The 20559-nt window shown below is 45.8% G+C and overlaps 1 protein-coding gene across 1 annotated transcript in view; it reads left to right on the top strand.

The window, feature by feature from the left end:
• Positions 1-16247, top strand: part of THEM4 (thioesterase superfamily member 4) — a 32318-nt gene extending 16071 nt beyond the window's left edge. Inside the window, exons 5-6 of the mRNA XM_058660285.1 lie at positions 10264-10388; positions 16134-16247. Coding sequence (XP_058516268.1) covers positions 10264-10388; positions 16134-16174 — 166 coding nt within the window. The 3' untranslated portion in view covers positions 16175-16247. The remainder of the gene's footprint in view (positions 1-10263; positions 10389-16133) is intronic.
• The last annotated feature ends 4312 nt before the right edge of the window (positions 16248-20559 follow it).

Genomic DNA, 20559 nt, shown 5'->3' with positions numbered 1-20559 from the left:
TGGTGATTGTTCTGAGTTGTTCTTCATTAAACCAGAAATATGAAATCCTTGAAGGTCGGCTCTCTGGTCATGTCTACCTCAGTGCATCCATCCACAGACATAGGAGCTTGCTGCAAGCCTGGCCAGGAGTGTTCAACGTGTCCTGCTTGCCATCTTTTGAGGAGATTCTTGAGCCGTCTGTTGTCAGATGAGCTAGCTATCTTGTCTTTCCTGTGCGTCTGAGTATGCACAGAAGTCAGCAACCAACGTGGCCCAGTCCTGCATCAGGTGCTCAGGGGTCAGACCTCACATACCTGTGACTTTCACTGAGGATGGGGTTCAAGCACAGTGGTCCAGTTGGGGAGACTTCTAAGAAACCCTGTCTAAGGGGTCCTCAAACCTGGCTCCCATGTGCACCAGTCGGTGCAGGGTCAAGTTCGGCCCGTCCCCTACACCAGCCAGTATACATATCGTAGGGTGCAGCTACCAGGCAGTCCCAGCCCCAGCCCTCTCATACTATGCCCCAGTCCGGCACAGCCCATTTCCAGGACCCGCTGTGCTACAGCCTAGTGGAGCAACCCCAAAGAAGCCATACCTTACCAGTGGGCTGACTTTCACCCAGTCCTGACTGTCACGGCTGCCTGTGGATGCTGTGGCTAACCTGGCCTGGCCCACCCCCATCCCAGTTATGCACACCAGCAGGTGCTGTGGTCTGGTTAGGGCTACCCTACAACCTGGATTACTCCCAAGCCCAATTCTCACATATGCTGACGGGTGCTGTGACCCAGCTGGCCCGGCCAGCCCTGGTCTGCCCCCGACTTTCTTAGCTGTGTGATTTTTTTTTTAAATAAGATGTATTTATATTGAAAAGGAAAATCAGATATATAGCCAGAGCTGAGCCAATCCAAAGCCAGGAGCTTTTTTCTAGTCTCTCTCATGAGTGCAGGGTCCCAAGTCTTTGGGCTGTCCTCGACTGCCTTCCCAGGCAACAAGCAGGGAGCTGGATGGGAAGTGGAACAGCTGGGACACTAACCGGAGCCCATTTGGGATCCTGGCACTTGCAAGATGAGGATTTAGCCATTGAGCCATCACTCTGGGCCCAGCTTCTTAAAGAAGTCCGTTACCTCTGTGCTTCAATTGCCTAATCTTGTAAAAGAGGATGGTAGCAATACCTGCACTCAGGGTCCTTGAGAACAGTGAATGAATTAACCCATGGAAAGAACAACAGAATCTGGCCACGTAACAAGGAGTCAATAAGCATTAGCTGCTTGGTGTTGATACACTTGCTTTTGTTGCTAGCACAACTGTGCCCAGACATGAAATAGCTGCTGTACAAAGACCTCTGGTTTGTTGTAATGGAAGATCGTGCTGAGGACCAGAGCGGTGTTAGGATAACGTCACGTGTGTTCTCACGTTGAGCAGCTTGACCTCGCGCCAAGTCATTTCCATGTCAGAGCTGGAAAGTTCCCCATGTTTCCTGAGGTCGTGAGGTCACACTGATGCCTCCTTCTCACATGCCTGTGTCTTGTATTTACACACAGTTACTTCGCACGGGTTGCATCATCCCATCTTTGGTTTTTATAGCTGCTTTATTTCACTTGGATGATGTCCTCAAGGTTTAACCCTGTGCCCAAATTGCCTTCCTTTTTTTTTTTTTTTTTTTAACAGCAGAATAGTGTTCTATTTGTATGGAGGGGAATGCTGTGGAGGTTTTGAATTACCTTGCATCTAGATTGCTTTTTAAGCACTGTGGACCCTTTAACTGTATTATCTTCTAATCCGTCCTCGTGGCATGTCTTGCTATCTTTACCTGCTTCCGTTTTTGACCAGTGCTCAGCGTACCAGACTTTCACATCTTTATTTTTTTATTCTAAGTATCTTATCCTTTCTAATGCTATTGTAAATGGAATTGTTTCCCAAACATCCTTTTTGGATTGTTCTTTATTAGTGTACAGCAGTGAAACTGAGTTTTTGTGTGCTGATTTATATCCCTAACTTGGTTGAGTTCATTTATTCTATTGATTTTTGTGGCCCCATTGCGTTTTCTATATGTAAGCTGTCATCTAGAAACAGAGCGTTTCTTTTCCTTCTTTCCAATCTGGTTACCTTTTGTTTCTTTTTCTTGGGCAATTTCCCTGGCTGTCACTTCCTGTTAAAGACAACAAAGCAGGCATCTTTGTCTTGTTTCTGATCTTTCCGGAGAATTCAGTCTTCCCCCATTGCGGGTGAAGTTAGCTGGAGGACTGTCACAAGTGGTCTCGGTGATGTTGATGTTATTCTCCCAATCTGCACTTGAGCCTTAGGTTTTTAACTTCTTGGACAGACTGTCATTGCACTGATTGTCTCATCAGTCACCTTTATGTATCACTTGAATGAACCAGGTGAATGTTAGAGTCTGAAAGAAAAGTTTGATTTTGATAGCAGTTCAGTTGAGTTTAGGGTTAGTTGGAGTCAGGCTCGGCAGTGTTGCCGTGGGGTGAGCTGCTGCCTGTGGTGCCCTCATCCCGTGTCAGAGCACCAGTTCATAGTCCAGCTACCCTGCTTTCCATGCGGCTGCCTGCCAGTATGCCTGGCAGCAGGCCGTGGCTCGGGCCTTTATTCCTGGGTCTGGCTTTGGCCCGGCCAAACCCCAGCTGTTGTGGCCGTTTGGGAAGTGAACCAGCAGATGAGCAGCTCTCTCTCTTTCTGGCTCTCTCATGTGCTCGCTGTCACTCTTTCACATAAATCCTTTTTTTAAAAAATTAGGCAAACTTGTCATCTTTGCCTATGTCTGATATTTTACTTGGCTTACACTGACGCCTCGCTAGTAGTGCTGAGCCGGCTGAAGGCTCAGGTCTCTGTGACCAGGTGGGAAGCTCTGGAATAGATCTCTCCATGCAGGAAATGCTGCAAGACATGGCTCCTTCCAAGGCAGATCCTACAGCGTGTGCACACACACACACACACACACACACACGAAAATCAGTCATAAGTGAGAGCAGAAACAATGAGATTTAGATCTCTAGGAAATCAATATACTATGATAATCTAATTGAAATTCGCGACGAAACAGTGAAGTATGAAATGTTTAAAGAAGTAAAAGTTTGGATGTGAGGGCGATCTGGCCGCGACATCCGTCTCCCCACGGATCGCCAGGGTCGATTCGGCTGATCTGGCAGGCTAGGCAAGTGTCCCCCTCCTCCCTCACCACTCCGTGTGCTCCCTCCCAAAGCTGCATGCTCAGAGAGGATGACCTTCCCCGCTAGAGGAGGACCAGACTTCAGTCAAGGGTATAGAACCTCCAAACAAACTCTCAAAAAATAAAACATGAAGTCACAAAAGAAAAAGCAACAAGTTTGCCATGGACCCTAATATCATAACTTTTAAAAATCCAAGTGCAATTGTTTAAAAGTAAAAGCATCTCAGTAAGTAAATTCAAGGTCTGTTTAAACAGAAAAATGCAGAACTGAAGAAATTATCCACCTAGGAGCCCCGAACTTTTCCTGGCTGGAAACAAGCAAGCTGCAAAATGAGTGCTTCCTCTCATTTTCCTGCTGCAATTGCGCCATCTTGTGGATGAGGGAAGGTTTTACCACTGCCAGAATGGTGCCGGCCTGAGAGTCAAGTGAGTTCTTGCAGGTAGATGGGGTGGGAAACACAGAAGTTACATTCCAAATGTTACTCTACTGCACAGATTCAAAGCAAAGCTTTAAGAACTACACTCACTAGTTTTCTTCAGGAGAAAAGGATGAATGAGGCAATCCTTAGGCTATTTTTTTGTTTGATTTTGAGAGCTTAGGTTGCTTTTTATTCTGTTTCGCTGTTCTAGAAACGCAATTCACTTAACAGTCCAGTAGCACGGAATCCGCTTGTTAGCCAATGGTTTCCACATTCTGAAAGCTTTCCCACCTAAAATGTGCAATTAAATCCTATCTTGCATTTTTTTTTTACTAAAAGTTCAGTTAGATTCTTCAGAGTTCTCATTATTTTCATCATCTCACAGCAAAATCAATCCTCAAATTGCATCTATAAGATAGTTCCTGGCATTCCATGGTGCCTCCATCCCGTCCGTCTCCTCTATGCCGGTGATGATAGTGAAAACACTTAAATCCGTCCCTGGCGCCCTTGTTGCAGTGTGCATTGAGACCCATCTCCTGGGATTCCACGAGGCCCAACTCACTGAAGTCACTGGGCTGACACAACAAGATCAAATGCAAAATGAGGAGAAGAGCTTCCAGACGGTTTATGTGGATTAGAACCCACCTGTGCAGCACCGCAGAGCCGTGGCCTGGGCGGTGTTTCTCGCCCTCTGTAGGTCTCAGCTTTCTCATTTGCTAATCACGGAAGATAAAACTTTTCTTAGAGATGTGTTGCCAAGGCCATAGTTAATTAACTGTTAAATGGGAATTTTTTTTAATGATTATCTTCAGATCAAGTCTTAACAGTGAAAGGAAGGAGAGGAATAAGTAGCCCTGATCCACTGCACGCAGAAAAGGAAAGGAGAGTGGAGGATGTGTAAAAGAAAGCTCAAGCGACAGAGGACAAGGGAGAGATTCTAACATGCTCTGGTCAAAACCCTAGAAAAGAGGAAAAAAATGAAAGTGATCCAGTATTTGAAGAAGTAATGATTGAGCATCTTCTAGAATTAAAGAAAATCCACAAATGCGTAAACCACAAAATGTCATACAAAGATAAGTGCAAATAAGCCACACCTAGAGAAATTGTGGGGTGCTGACAACAGAGATTTTATTGTATTTATTTTTTAAACATTTTTGATTGGAAAGTCAGATATACAGAAAGGAGGAGAGGCAGAGAGGAAGATCTTCCGTCCGAAGATTCACTCCCCAAGTAACTGCAATGGCTGGGGCTGAGCCGATCCGAAGCCAGGAGCCTCCTCCGGGTCTCCCACGCGGGTGCAGGGTCCCAAACCTTAGGGCCATCCTCAACTACCTTCCCAGGCCACAAGCAGGGAGCTAGAAGGGATGTGGAGCTGCCAGGATATGAACTGGTGCCCAGTTCCTGGCTGGCACGTTCAAGGTGAGGACTTTAACTGCTACGCTATCACGCTGGGCCCAACAAAAAAATTTTAAAGGCAGACAAAGGGCAAGATAGTCCTGCTTTTTTTTTTGTTTTTTGTTTTTTAGCTCTAGGCCTGTGGTCCTGACCTTGCTATTTTATTTATTCACAACCAATTATGGGGGCATCTATTGTGTTGTGGGTATTGTGTTGTTGTTGTTGTTTACATTTTATTATTATTATTATTATTATCATTTTATGATAGAGTTCAATAGGCTCCTGGCATTTCCCTTATCCCCTCCCCAATTCCCTCCCTCCCACCTAGTTCCTCTATATCATTACTAACATATAGTTCTTCATACACAGTCATATGTCCATCATTGCGGGCATGGACAGTGGCAGAGTCCAGCATCCTATTGTCAAGATATAGTGAAAATTACAAATAACATTTCATTGTAAGTCCATCTTTGTCTGGAAGTAGAAATGCATACCACATTGTATTCTCACATCTGAATGTTAGTCTCCATTTCACAGCTACTGTACATCCCCTTAAATAAAAAGTCATAATACAAAATCAACAATAGAAAGAAAAATAGAAATTTATAATGCCATGAAGTTAAATAGCATTACACAGCTACTACACCATTGCACGGCTACTATACATCCTCTTAAATGAAAAGCCACAAAACAAAATCAACATCAGAAAGAAAAAAGAAATTAACAACACCAAGAAGTTAAATAACAGCTACTAAATGCCTAACATGTAGCTGAAGAAATGAAAATCAAGAACCTTCTTGAAGAAAATGATGCTACTGTATGATCTACAAGTCATTGAATGATTTAATCAGAAGAAAGTGTTTTGAAGAGATGAAACTAACAGAAAACAACAAAACCCATGCGATATAGTTTTCGCTGATTTTTGTTAGCTAAGTGTGTCTGTTTTAGACAATAAATAGATAGGTTTTGTTTTTTAATCCAGTCTACTAATCTATGATGTTTGATTGAGCTTAAGCCATTTACATTCAGAGTTTAATATGTATGGGTGGTACTTTGGTCCTGTCATTTTAGGAATGGGTTGTTCATTGGTTTAGTCTTCTGTTGTCACTGGGATGTTCTTCCCATTTGCCTTTGGTTTTGTTTGGTGCTATTCCTCTTCTCTGTCAAGAGAACATCTTTAAGTATCATTTGTAGGGCAGGTTTGGAAGAGGCATATCCTTTTAACTTTTCTTGACTGTGGAAGAATTTTATTTCATTTTCAAAGACAAAGGAAAGCTTTTCTGGGCCAACAATTTTTTTCTTTTAGAATCTGGAATGTGTCGCTCTATTCTCTTCTTGCCTGTAGAGTTTCCTGTGAGAGATCTCCTGTGAGTTTAATTGGCATTTCTTTATATGTCAATTGATTTTTTTCACGTGCACATTTAAGGATCTTTTCCTTATGTTCAACTGAAGAGAGCTTGAAAATCATGTGTCTTGGTGAAGATTGCTTTTGATCAAGCCTGTTGGGAGTTCTGTGCCCCTCCTGGATGTTGTTTCCCAATTCTTTCTCCACATTAGGGAAATTTTCCTTTATTATTTCATTAAATACATTTGCAAACTCAGCTTCTCTTTCTGTACCTTCTGGGATGCCCATAACTCATATTTGGCCTCTTAATAGTGTCTTTCAATTCTTGACTACTTTTCTTGGCCTGATCCAGTTCTGCTTCCAGCTTTTTGTTTGCTTCCCCCTGGTGACAGGAAATATCTTCCAATTTTGAGATTCTTTCTTCTGCTTGCTTCATTCTATTTTGGAGACTCTCCACTGTACTTTTAATTTGCTGCACTGTATTCTTCATTTCTGATATATCAGCCTTGATTTGCTTTATTGCTTCCTTAAATTCTTTGAACTCTTGCATGAGCTTCTCATTTCTGATCAGAAGCTTTAAAATGAGTTTTATGGATTCTGTGTCCCCCATTTTCTCGATGTCTTCCTCAGTTAACTCTGAGGTTGGCATAGGGTTTTGCTCCTTTGCAGGGGAGTTTTCAGTAATATTCATTGTACCTGTCTCTTCTTTTGCTATTGGTCATTGTACTTCTGGTTAGCAGAGTCTTCTCCTTGGGGCAGATTTCTAAGCTTTGTCACCCACAGGTCTACAATGCGATTTTACTTATTGCAGTTGGTACACAACTTTTTGCTTGCGGCCACTTGTGCCACAACCTCCAACGAGTTCCAAGTCTGGGTTCTTATGTTAGATTTCCACCGTGGTCTCCACAGCCCCAACTCTTGGCTCACCACTCTCTACCTCCTGTGATACTGTGCTGAGGCTGCACCTTTGTCTCTGCAACCTTTCTCCCACTTCCGGTTGGAGCAGGTCCCAGGATTAGAGAGGCACTAGGTGTCCTAAATAGTTAGGTTGTTGGTGGCACTGATCTTCTCGGAACCTGTTGGATGTTAGGTCTGGGTGCTACATGGACCTATTTGACCCATACGTTGCCACAGTCGGTATTATTTTCCTGCGAGACCAGTACAATCCACGGACCTCAGTGAGTTCTCATGAGCTCAGCACATGCTCAGTTCACTGTTGTCCCTGCAGTCCTAAAGCTATTGCCACAGTGCGCTAAATGTCACCTGACGTACCACTACTACAGTTCTTGATTTGCTGACCGTCAGATCCGAGGGCTACCCAGACCTGCCCCAGGTGGAACCTGTAGAATGCCACGTCATTGCAGTTCACCAAATCAGAAATGGACTCACTCCCAGCTCAGCGTATGCTCAGTCCTTTCCCTTGCCTTTGCCTCCTTACGCAGAATGGCTCCCAATTCAGCTCTAGGGGGCTGACTGGGCTGTGAAATCCACCCTGTTCTCGCACTGTCCATCTGGGATCTGCTGCTCTGTCTCTGCTCCTGGTCAAATCAAAGGGACCAGCAGGACGGACAGTTCTTTGGGCTCACCTCCCAAGCTCCCAGTGAAAGTCCCTTCCCACCTGGTTGCTGGTGGAGTTCAGATCGCCATTAGCTGAATGCCACTGGAGTATCAGTCACTGCAACACCACACCGTTGTGTCCGCTGCTTTACTGTGTCTGTCAGTCTCCAGGTACCCCTCTGTTGTTGTTGTGTCCTTTCCTATTTCCTGAAATATATCCTCTCTGCTTCATCCTGATTAAGTGTTTTTCTGTCCGTTTAAACGTGTACTTACCCTATGCCGCCATCTTCATTCTCCAGTCCTGCTTCTTAGATGCAAGAGAGCGTCATAGTATTAGCAATAAACCTCATAATAGCAGTAGTGGAATGTAGAAAACAGTAAAATATATTTAGAATACTCAAAGAAACCTGTCATCCTGGGATCTGCTCTCGGTAAAACTAGAGTTCAAAATGTGGGCAAAATACCGTGTTTTATTGTCAATACCATGGAGAAAGTTTACAGGCCAGCACTCAGGGAATTTACTGAAGAGTGTGCTTGGGGGTGGCGGCCCAGTGCCATTGCAGACTAATCCTCTACTTGTGGAACCCCATACATGGTTCAGCTGCTCCGGTTCTGATGGAGCTCTCTGTTGAAGGCCTGAGAGAACAGCAGAGCATGACCCAAGCTGGGCCTCTGCGCCCGCATGGCAGACTTAGAAGGAGCTCCTGGCCCCTGGCTCCTGGCTCAGACCAGCCCCGCTCAGGCTATCATGGCCATTTGGGGAGTAAACTGTAGATGGAATATGTCTCACTCACTCTTTCTCATTCTGTAATTCCAACTTTCAAGTAAAATAAATCTTGGGGAAAAAAATGTACTTCAGCTTGAAGGAAAGTAGGCCCAACGGGAAGGAGGGTGAGAGACGAGATAGTGAGCAAATAAATTGATAAACATGGAGCCCAGCACAAGGGCCTAGCGGCTAAAGTCCTCGCCTTACACGTGCCAGGATCCCATATGTTCTAATCCTGGTGGCCTCACTTCCCATCCAGCTCCCTGCTTGTGGCCTGGGAAAGCAGTTGAGGACGGCCCAAAGCCTTGGGACTCTGCACCCGCGTGGGAGACCTGGAGGAAGCTCCTTGCTCCTGGCTTCAGGTTGGCTCAGCTCCGGCCATTGTGAGGAAGAGCAACAGGACAGCTGACTCACTGACCACAGGAGCATGTTGGGGAAAGGGTGAACAGAGTTAGCCGTCAGTGCTCAAGCAGCCTCACAGCTTCCTGCAGCAAGTGAGTGTGATTAGGAGGCAAGGAAGATATAACTAATGCCCAAAACACTAAAAGATTAAAGACCAAATGAATAAGTAAATGGGAAAAGCACAGATTTTTAACAAGTATGGGAGAGGGGGAGGAGAGTATGGATTGGAAAAAGTGAATGAAATAGCTAAAGCAAGGTAACACGGGCAAGTCTAAGTAAGTCATTAGTAACACTCAGTACAGATGGACCCGATCGGCTGTTCAAAGGAAGATGACAGAAGTACATTTTAACATGTGAAAAATTAGAAATGATTTGTATGAAAGATTTAAAACACAACCACAGAAAAATGTAAAGGGAAAGAAAAGTACTTTAGGCAAAAACTAATTATTAGCTAAAGGGACCAATGTTGTGGCCTAGCAGGTAAAACTGCCATCTGTGAAGTTGGATCCCATATGGGTGCTGGTTCATGTCCCAGCTGCTCCACTTTCCATCCAGCTCCCTATTCCTGGCCTGGAAAAAGCAGTAGCTAATGGCTCCAGTGTTTAGGTCCCTGCCACCCACGTGGAAGACCAGGAGGAAGCTCCTGGCTCCTGCCAGGTGCAGCACTGGCTGTTGTAGCCATCTGAGGAATGAACTAGCACATGGAAGATCTCTGCAATTCTGACTCTCCAAAAAATAAATGCTTTAAAAATGAAAAAGTTGAGATAACAGAATAGTCAAAAAATGATGTTAGTGATAGAGAAACCTTTGTGATAATCGAATGTTCTGTAATCATTTTTTCTTATTTTTTTCTGATTTATTTACTTATTTGCAAGGCAAAGTTACAAGGTTGGTTCACTCCCAAATGGCTGGAACAGCCAGACACTAAACCCACTCCAAGATGTCGGCCCCCTTCACCCTGGATCTGCACAGACTCAGCTGTTCTGTCACAGAGCCAGAGTCCCTGCTGATGTCTTTACAGCAAGCCCGGAAGGGCCTCGGCCGGGGTGCCTGAGAGCACCAAGGCTGGGGGGAGGGGGCCGCGAGAGACCGTGAGACGGAGCACCCGAGGCAGTGACACCAGATAAAGACTTCCACCCCAGTCACGTACATTGTCATTTCTCAACGTTCCGGTAGCCCTGACTAGACCATCGTTTTTTGGTTTTTATTTTTCTTTCTACAGACCCATCCCCCTTTATTCTGTTGTTGTGATAAACTGCCAAATTGATAAAATTGAAGGGAGAAAATATTTCATTTCCTGCGATATTCGGAGTGTTGACAACAAGACCCTCTACTCAGAAGCGACACGTAAGGAGCCGCCACGACCCCTCTTTGGGATTGGGGTTGGGGTTGGTGAGGGCTTTGTTTTTATTTGGTTCAGAGCTTTTTATTTCAGTTTGGTTTGATTTATAACCTACGTGTGCCCAGAAATTGCCAATTCCCTGTCGCACAAATTAAAGCTATTTTTTTGTGCAAGGGTGCTTCAGAAAGTTCATGTTTTTAAAATAAGTTTATTTTCGGGCAAAAAAAATTTTGAAACTATATATAGTTTTTTCATGAACTTTTTGAAGACCTCTCATATATTGCTGACAAATGTTTACTGGACAGTGTCTGATACAATTGCAAAGTTATATACCCATTAGCCCATTTCCAGGACCTTACGCTATAGGACCACTAACAGGTACAGGATTACAGTGTGTTAGATTCCTATAGCATTTCAGTGATATGAATTGCAATATTGTTTGCAATAGCAGAAGATTGACAAAATACAGGTATTCATCAGTAAGAGACTGGTTAAAGAACACCGTCTAGGGATACACTGGGTGGGGTATGATGTCATGAACAATACACTGGGTGGGGTATGATGTCATGAACAATGTTGTGGTGCCATGAGTAAGAACAGGGAACCTTGATGTGGAGGTTTCTCATTAAGATGGGAATGAAATACAGGATGCAAGACTATTATCACTGCTGTAGAAGAAGGTCACCCTGTTCTCTCCCCATTGTCTTCCTCTTTTCCTTTCATCCTTGATTTCTTCCCGCCTAGTTATTTCGAAAGGCCATTATGTGGAAGAACTGAGTGAGCTAGGCCCAGGAATGAGCAGAGTGACTCAGCAGTCAGAGCCTGAGTGGCGTGAGGAAGGTCTTCACACGGAGAAGTGGCCATTCGCAGGGCATCCCACAAAGAGTGGCCCGGGTGTCAGAGCCCTGCTAGATTGAGGGTGAAGTATCCTGGGGCTGGCAGAAATGACAGCCCACCGATTAACACTGTTAGAAGAGGGGAGTCGGGCGTCTTCCAGATTTGCTGGGATTCTTGGTTGACTGCCCTCTTTTGGGCCGGGAGGGTGGGTCCTAGGGTCCTGAGAAGCTGATCTGGATGTCCCCAGCGAGCCACGCGGAGGCAGCTGGAGGAGGAGCCGGGGGGTGGGGCTGAGATCTGAGCTGCCCGGGGGCTTGGGTTCACCCCATCTCCAGCACAGCACACCCAGGTACATGGGCTGAGCGACTCCCGGGCGGCCAGTGCTCCTTTTGGCGCCAGGCTATACCTGCTGGCCGCTCGGCCAGGGAGTTCTGGAGTTTGGATTCTTTGATATACTGCATGAATGGCTCCAGGCTGAACCCACAGTGCTCTGGGGACGTGTATCAATCCTATAGATTCTCAATGGCAGTAAATCTTCCTCTGATGATCCTGTACTCACTTTATAGTGCAGATTGCCAATCACCAGTTCATTTAAAAGCAAAATTACGGGCTTGTCCAGCAGGATGTCCCCATTGCCTAATAGGATGATGTATTAGCAGAGGGGTCACAGTAGGCAAGACCATGACATTGACTGGCATTCGAGAACCATCCCCTGGGTTAGAATGTGTCAGGCTGTGTGGACCAATCCCTGTGGAAATTCTGACCCCACTGGATGGTTTAGGAGGGCCTGTGGAGACAATGCAGGAGGTATGACAGTCTATGGGGCGCGCTGAGCTGATGCAGAGCAACCAGTGGCATACTTAATACTGGCTGGGAACAGGCCTGGTTGGGGAGCTTGGGGGAGGCCTTGGCTGGGTGAAGTCTACCACTAAGGAACGCAGGAACTGGAAGGGGGCTGAGTTCTGGTCGGGTCACAGTTGTAATCCCTTGGCATAAATTTGGATTTGGACTTGACACACCGTGCCAGGTTAGACCGCAGCACAGTTTGGTGCTCCGGAGGACCAGGGTAGACGTGGGACGGACTCGGCTAGGTTTCAACCCCAACTGAGCCATATAAGAGCTATATGTGGGTATGAACGAGCCGTGGCTGGGCTGAAACTTCCAACAGCAGGAACCAGAATGGGTCGAAGAGCGGTGCTGGCCCAAGGAACTGCTGGTATGCGTGAAGCCTGACACCAGGAAGGGGTCTGATGGAGGAATCTGAACAGTTCCTCTGACAGGACACTGACCCTACAAATAAACGCAGGAAGCAAGGAGGTAAACAACCCAGAAGAGGCGTTGGAAAGTAACCCACTTGCATACATTGGCTCAGGTTGGGGGCGGACCAGGCTGAGTTAGCTCGCATTATCCACTGGCAAGTCTGTGCACTGGAGCTGTGCAGGGGTCTGGCCAGGTTCGGTTGCGATAATAAAAAAAAAAAGTATACAATACAAAATGCCAAGGCAAGGCTGCCTGTGCCGGTTAGGAATGCAGCACCCAACCAGCACACCTCCCACTGGTTTAAGTGAAGGATGAGTGTGTGATGGCCAGAACCAGGATGGGCTGCAGTACTCATTGGTTCCAGTGGAGGTCAGGGCTGAGAATAGAACCAATCCAGCAGTTGCAGCCACCAGCTGATGGCGTGATGGATTGTGGCGGGCACTGTGCTTACTAGTACATGTAGGAACCTGGTCTGGGAACACCTCAAAGTTTCTCTGGGAACTCCCTTAATCATAATGGAGGAATCAGAACATTAACCAAGAAAAGACGGAAGATGGAATAGATCAATCAACCACCTCAGTTATATGTTGGCAGCGAAATACTGGACAAGGGGAGACGCTATGATGGTCTAAATCAGTCAGTGGACTCTGCACCAGCCTCATCACACCTGGATTGTTGCTGATGATATGTTGGAGCTTCTGGTTGATCGGGATGACACTCTGCTGGCTCTGCCTTCGGACCTGAGAGGGCCTCCCTAAGAGGTCGTTGAAATTTGGACAATGGGATGCTGGACTCTATGTATGGTATATGCTTGCAATGAAGGAATCCCAGCAGAACTTGAGCTGTGGCTATGTATCAGGATGGAGGAATCCACTGGGGGGGAGGGTTTGGGGTGAAGGGGGGAGAATCCCAGTACCTATGAAATTGTGTCGCGTAATACATTGTAATTAATGGGAAAAAATAATAAAATTAAAAAATAAAAAAAATAAAAGAAGAGGGGAGTCATAGAAGTGGGGAGGGGGAATAGAATGAATTGATATTAAGTGGGAACTGGATACATTGGACATACATGTTTTGTTCAAGGTTTATTCATTTGAAAGCCAAAGTTGAGCCTGGTATCGTAGCCTAGTGGTTAAAGTCCTCACCTTGAATATGCCGGGATTCTATATGGGTGTCAGTTCTAATCCCAGCAGCCCCGCTTCCCATCCAGCTCCTTGCTTGTGGCCTGGGAAAGCAGTCGAGGACGGCCCAAAGATTTGGGACCCTGCACCCGCGTGGGAGACCTGGAAGAGCTCCTGGCTTCTGCTTTCGGGTCAGCATAGCTCTGGCCATTGCAGCAGCTTGAGGAGTGAATCATCGGACGGAAGATCTTCCTCTCTGTCTCTCCTCCTCTCTGTATATCTGACTTTGCAATGAAAATACATAAATCTTTTTTTTGAAAAATTCTTTAAATCATAGTCCTGGATCAGAAGTAGAGATGTGACACAAACCAGGGCCAAGGGGGGTGCAGACTGCAGATTAACCCTGCAAGCCTCAATGCTGGCCCCTACATTAATCATAATCCTAAAATAGTAATATAGTCACTATACATAACTGATAATATGTATTTGTTCACTTATATATATTTTTTTTAAAGATTTATTCATTTTTTTTATTACAGCCAGATATACAGAGAGGAGGAGAGACAGAGAGAAAGATCTTCCGTCCGATGATTCACTCCCCAAGTGAGCCGCAACGGGCCAATGCGCGCCGATCTGAAGCCGGGAACCTGGAACCTCTTCCGGGTCTCCCATGCGGGTGCAGTGTCCCAATGCATTGGGCCGTCCTCAACTGCTTTCCCAGGCCACAAGCAGGGAGCTGGATGGGAAATGGAGCTGCCGGGATTAGAACCAGCGCCCATACGGGATCCCGGGGCCTTCAAGGCGAGGACCTCAGCCGCCAGGCCACACCGCCGGGCCCTATATATTTGTTTTAAGAGGCAGAGAGACAGATGGGGCTTCCATCCGCTGGTTAACTCCCCAAATGCCCACCTTATGTGGGCTGGGCCAGGCTGAAGCCAGGAGCCAGTAACTTAATCCAGGTCCCCCACAAGGGTGAAAGGGATCCAGCTACCTCTTTTTATTGCTTATTTAATTATTTGGAGGTCTGGATTATGAAGAGAGAGGGAAAGCAAGAGAAATCTTCCATCTGCCGGTTCACTCACCAGATAGCTACAGTGGCCAAGACTGGGCTGGCCAAACCCCGGAGCCAGGAGCCTCACCCAGGGTAGCAGAGGCCTAGACATTGGCCCCATTTCTCTGCTTTCCCCAGGCTGTTAGCAGGGAGCTAGATAGGAAGTGGAGCAGCTGGAACACTAACCAGTGCCCGTATGCCAGAATCATAAGCAGCAGCCTTACCCACTACGCCACAACACCAACCCGCCACGACTGAACTACTTGAGCCATTACTTCCACCTGCCAGGATTTGCATGATCAAGAAGTTGGAGTCAAAAGCGAGAGCCAGGAATTGAACCCAGGCACTCTGATGTAAGATGAGGTACCCACCTATCTCACCATTGAATGATGGCTCTAGTATGTTTATCTTTACAATTCTGTAACAAGCAAATGCCCTGGGACCTACCATCGAATTAAAAACTCAAGAATCTTAAGTGTATTTTATCCCTGCCTAATTATGATTTGCATCCAAGCTATCTGCTTATAGGTAACTGTGACCTAGGGTTTTGTGAAGAGAGTTTTTAGATTTATTTATTTGAAAAGCAGAGTGACGGAGGAGACACGGAAATGATTAGTGTATTCCTTGTGAATTTGTCAAGAGAAAAAAATGGAAAGAATGAAAAAATGAAAAACAGGTGCCAGAGTTTTGATGCTGTGAGTTAAGCTGCCACTTGGGACACTGGCATCCCACGCTGAAATGTCGCATCCAGTCCAGCTTCCTGCTAAAACAGCAGAAGGTGTCCCAGCCCTGGGGCCCTGCTGCCCTCATGGGAGACCCAGTGGAGGTTCAGGCTTCCGGTTCTGGCCTGACCCCGCCCTGGCCATTTGGGAAGGGAGGCAGCAAAGACCTGTCTGTGAGTAACTGCCTTTCCAAGAAATCTGTCTTTTTAAATGGATAAGCATAGTAGCATTTATTTAAATTGTTCCCTTTGTGAGGTTTTTGTTTTGTTTTGTTTTGTTTTGTTTGTCTTTGAGAAAATCACTTTCCCCTGGAATAACAGCTGTTTGCAGGAATGAATAAAAGGAACAAGAAGGAGAGTGTGAATGAGTTGAATAAGTTGAGTCCGTAGCCAGTACACTACATTTCTGACTATAGTTGTTTTAATTCCCGTCTCACTAAACATTTCAGTATCACACAGGTACCAGATGGTTCGGGTGTGAGCGTGGAGGTAGTCATGAACCATGACGTAGACAAGTAGTTGAGGATCTAGTTCCCCAGTCCTGGTTCTCCTCCCTTAATGAAGGTAGTACTGTGCTGTGGTAGTCAGACATTAATTCTTAATTTGGCTAAAATTAATTCTTAATTTGGCTAAAAATAAGAGTGGGCAGATAGACGGAAGGTACAAACTGAATGTTTCAAAAACCCATTTTGTGTGTTTGGAATCATCCCACCAGATGGAAGCCAGCTGACTTACACTCATCTCCTGTTTTGTATTTTAGTCTTATTTGTAAAACCTGATCCCAACAAAAGTTCAAAATAAACCTCCTGGCGATATCCACACTGCATCGGACCCTCCCAGTTCCTGATGAAGCAACTGCTGACTTCGGACCACGACACCAGGGGTTCACCTCCCACCTTCTGAACTTTTAACCCAGTCAGACTCCTGAGATGTATGTGGGCTCCTCGCAGTTGTGTCCAGCTGCAGGCAGAAGACAAGATTTGTGTTGAGGGCCCGGCGGCATGGCCTAGCGGCTAAAGTCCTCACCTTGAAAGCCCCAGGATCCCATATGGGCGCCGGTTCTAATCCCGGCAGCTCCACTTCCCATCCAGCTCCCTGCTTGTGGCCTGGGAAAGCAGTCAAAGATGGTCCAAAGCTTTGGGACCCTGCACCCGCGTGGGAGACCCAGAAAAGGTTCCAGGTTCCCAGCTTCGATCGGCGCGCACCAACCGTTGCGCTCACTTGGGGAGTGAATCATTGGATGGAAGATTTTTCTCCTTGTCTCTCCTTCTCTATGTATATCTGACTTTGCAATAAAAATAAATAAATCTTAAAAAAAAGATTTGTGTTGAAACTTTTACTGAAAATTTAGAAATGATAGAAAATGAAGCAAAGGCATGGACACATGGGGTGTGTGGAGATGTGCACACATGCATGGGTGCCCATTGAGAGCTACGAAGCTAGCTGTGCTGAACCTGAACAAACACATCTTTTTTGGCCAGGGTAGGAAACTTGCTGTACTTGTTCCTATAGGGATGAATACCTCAACTCTATCATCTGGGTTTCTAAGAAATAAACACTGCCATTGTTAACAGGCTGTGCCATCGTAGCTTGCCATCCTCATGTTTCATCACCAGAAGAGCTCTGTACGCAGGTCCACACCCGGGATGGCTTCAGCCAGTGAAAACTGATTGTCCACAGTTGTGGAGGTCAGAAGCTTGAAATCAAGATATTAACAAGGTCGTGTTCTGGTTCATTCTCCCCTGTCTCTCACAGCCCCAGGCATGCCTTGGTTTATAGATAATGCCGCTGCAACCTTCTGTCTTCTCTTCGACATTTTGTGCGACTTCACCTTGTCTTTTCCTTGTGTATCTGTCTCTGTGTCCAAATTTCCCCTTCTTACGTTTTAGCTTGATTACCTCTGCAAAGACCCTGTTTCCAGGTAAGGTCCCCTTATGAGATCCTGAGATCAAGGCTTTATCCACAAGGCAGCCTCAAACAAAACTAAAAGTTGGGAGATGAATGTTCTGGAAGGCATTGTACTCACTAATATAAGCCATAGATTCTCTAGGTATTGTTTTCTTGCCTTTCTTTCCCCTGATGAAAAGTTAGGCCGAACCAGTTTTGAAGGGCAGGATAAGTAGACAGTTTTCTGTTTCAGCCTAACCACTTAAGGCCAGCCTCTGACACCTTACCAGACTTCCTTCCACAGGCAAAAGATCAGGAGGATTCCACAGCCAGAACCAAACCTTCCCTACAATGACCAAGTCCTGGAAACGCCCTCTGTAGCGCCCCCTGCAGCTCCCAAGCCACCAGAAAAAGGTGCAGCTGATGGGAGTGGGAGAAATGCCATGGAGGTGAAGCTGGCACATACATCCTTCTCCCTGGGAACTCTGCTAGAGCTTGGGAAAGTTGCCCAGCAGGTTACTGGACTGTCACGTCTGGCATTAACCACCCTTTGATCCCATGGCCCTCCTGGATCACCCTGAAGCTTCAGAGCCAGCAGGTTCAGCCGGCCATGTTAAGAAATAGGAACTGGGCCAGGTGGCGTGGCCTAGCAGCTAAAGTCCTCGCCTTGAATGCCCCGAGATCCCATATGGACGCCGGTTCTAATCCTGGCTGCTCCACTTCCTGTCCAGCTCCCTGCTTGTGGCCTGGGAAAGCAGTCGAGGTCGGCCCAAAGCCTTGGAACCCTGCACCCGCGTGGGAGACCCGGAAGAGGTTCCTGGTTCCCAGCTTCGATTGGTGCAGCACCAATCGTTGCGCTCACTTGGGGAGTGAATCATTGGATGGACGATCTTCCTCTCTGTCTCTCCTCCTCTATGTATATCTGACTTTGTAATAAAATAAATAAATCTTAAAAAAAAAAAGAAATAGGAACTGAAGCAATGAGGCAGCACTGCTGTTTGGTCTAAAGAAAAAGCAGCTCAGGGAGTGAGGGAACTCGCCCCTCCCTGTTTGCCTTGCCCTCCCAGTGGGCTCTAGCACAACGACCTCACCCACTTCAGAGAACCTAACCTGTCAGGAGCCATGTACTATAGCCACACTGAAGCCATTTGAATATAGACCTATGGGACAGTGGAGAACCCCTGGTTGACTAGATGCTTGGGAAAGAGGTTATGAAACTAATCACACGCTTAGCTTCAATTATTTCTAGCAACTGTTTCAGAATGTGATTTATGCTGTACATCTTGTTACTGATTACCTATGCTATTGTTGATATGGTGGTTGCTCAAGAACAACTGATCTTGAGACCATGGCCTGCGTCCCAGTTTCTCCTTCCGTGCCTGAGCCTTAGTTACTGAAGAATATTAAAACCCTCAGTTGAAATCAATAAAATGACAGCTTGATCAGACCTACTGTCTTGCTGTCCATTCTTTGTGTCTCTTGTCCCTTTGTTCTCTCCTAGGTTGGTTGTGACCCCCGTTGACTGTCCTGCTGGACGGGACACTAACCAAAAAAATGCCAAGTGAGGGGCCCAGCGTGATAGCATAGTGTTTAAAGTCCTCGCCTTATACACGCTGGGATCCCATATGGGTGCCGGTTCTAATCCCAGCAGCTCCACTTCCCATCCAACTCCCTGCTTGTGGCCTGGGAAAGCAGTCGAGGATGGCCCAAAGCCTTGTGACCCTGCACCTGCGTGGGAAACCCCAAAGAACTCCTGGTTCCTGGTTCCTGGTTCCTGGCTTCGGATTGGCTCAGCTCCAGCCATTGCAGTCACTTGGGGAGTGAATGATTAGGCAGAAGATCTTCCTCTCTGTCTCTCCTCCTCTCTGTATATCTGACTTTGTAATAAAAATAAAATACATCTTTTAAAAAAAAGGAAAGAAAAAAACGAAAACAGAGTCACTGCACTGGTGCGGAGGAAGCAGGTGGCACCACCGCCCATCTCCTCCCCCTGCAGGGCACTGCTGTCCCGCTGGCCGCTGCCCTCAATCCCCCTGTGCCGCCTCCCACCCCCCAAAAATGAAAGCAATCCATGGGAAAAGTTTGATCTCTTCAACAAATGCAGTTGGGAGAATTGGATAGCAGCCTGTCAGAAGTAAGCAAGACCCCCACCTGTCACCATCTACAAAAATCAACTCTGAATGGATCAAGGACATAAGTCGCACCCAGAAACCCTCAGACTACTAGAGGAAAACAGAAGAAGCACTCGCCAAGACAGAGGAATTTTTAGTTATTTTAGTTATAGTTATTTTTTAATTCAAAAGCTAAATATCTCAGAGACATTGAGAACAAGACTTGAAAAAGACATCTGCACAAATTAGCGCATGTCTGAATCATGAAAGAAATTACTTGATTTGTGGTAAGCAAGAGTCAAATGAAGCTGAATGCCAACCAAGGTAGGCAGCAATTTAAAAGTAAAAATCTCAAAATTTCAGCTTCTGGCTAGAAACGTTATCCTAAGTAAGGCATCAAACGGTGAAAATGTATTGAACTAATCTGTTTTATTCATCTTCTTAAAAAAAATGGCTGTTTCTTGTTGCATTTTGTAGTTTTTGTGTTTTTTTAAGAATTATTTATTTTTATTTCAAAGTCAGAGAGGCTTTGAAATTTTATTTCAAAGATATACAGAGAGAGGAGGAGAGACAGAGAGAAATATCTTCCGTCCAATGATTCACTCCCCAAGTGAGCACAAGGGCCAGTGCTGTGCCGATCCGAAGCCAGGAGTCAGGAACTTCCTCCAGGTCTCCCACACAGGTGCAGGGCCCCAAGGTTTTGGGCCATCCTGGACTGCTTTCCCAGGCCACAAGCAGGGAGCTGGATGGGAAACAGGGCCACCGGGATTAGAACCGGCGCCCATATGGGATCCCGGGGCTTTCAAGGCGAGGACTTTAGCCGCTAGGCCACACCGCCGGGCCTAGTTTTTTTAGTTTTAATTCTATTTGTTTTTGCTATGATTTTTATTATTTCTTGCTTCTTGTTCATTTTTTCTTTTTCAGTAAGCCCTTGAGATGTGTTATTAGGTCATTTAGTTGTTATGAATGTCCCTCTCAATACTGTTTCTGCTAATCTCATAAGTATTGACACTTTTGTTTTTATTTTCATTTCTTCAAAAATGTTTTTTTCTTATTAAATTTTTCATTGACTCATGGATCCTACAGTAGTATCATTTCCTCCAAGAAGGCTTTTTTGCTCTCTTTTTTATTTCTTCATCATCAACACATTGGTTTTTCAGTAGCATGTTGTAAAATTTTTCAAACTCT

The sequence above is a fragment of the Ochotona princeps genome, chromosome 2, assembly GCF_030435755.1.
Source record: "Ochotona princeps isolate mOchPri1 chromosome 2, mOchPri1.hap1, whole genome shotgun sequence".
Classification (NCBI taxonomy): Eukaryota; Metazoa; Chordata; class Mammalia; order Lagomorpha; family Ochotonidae; genus Ochotona; species Ochotona princeps.
This window is presented reverse-complemented; position numbering and strand designations above follow the sequence as displayed.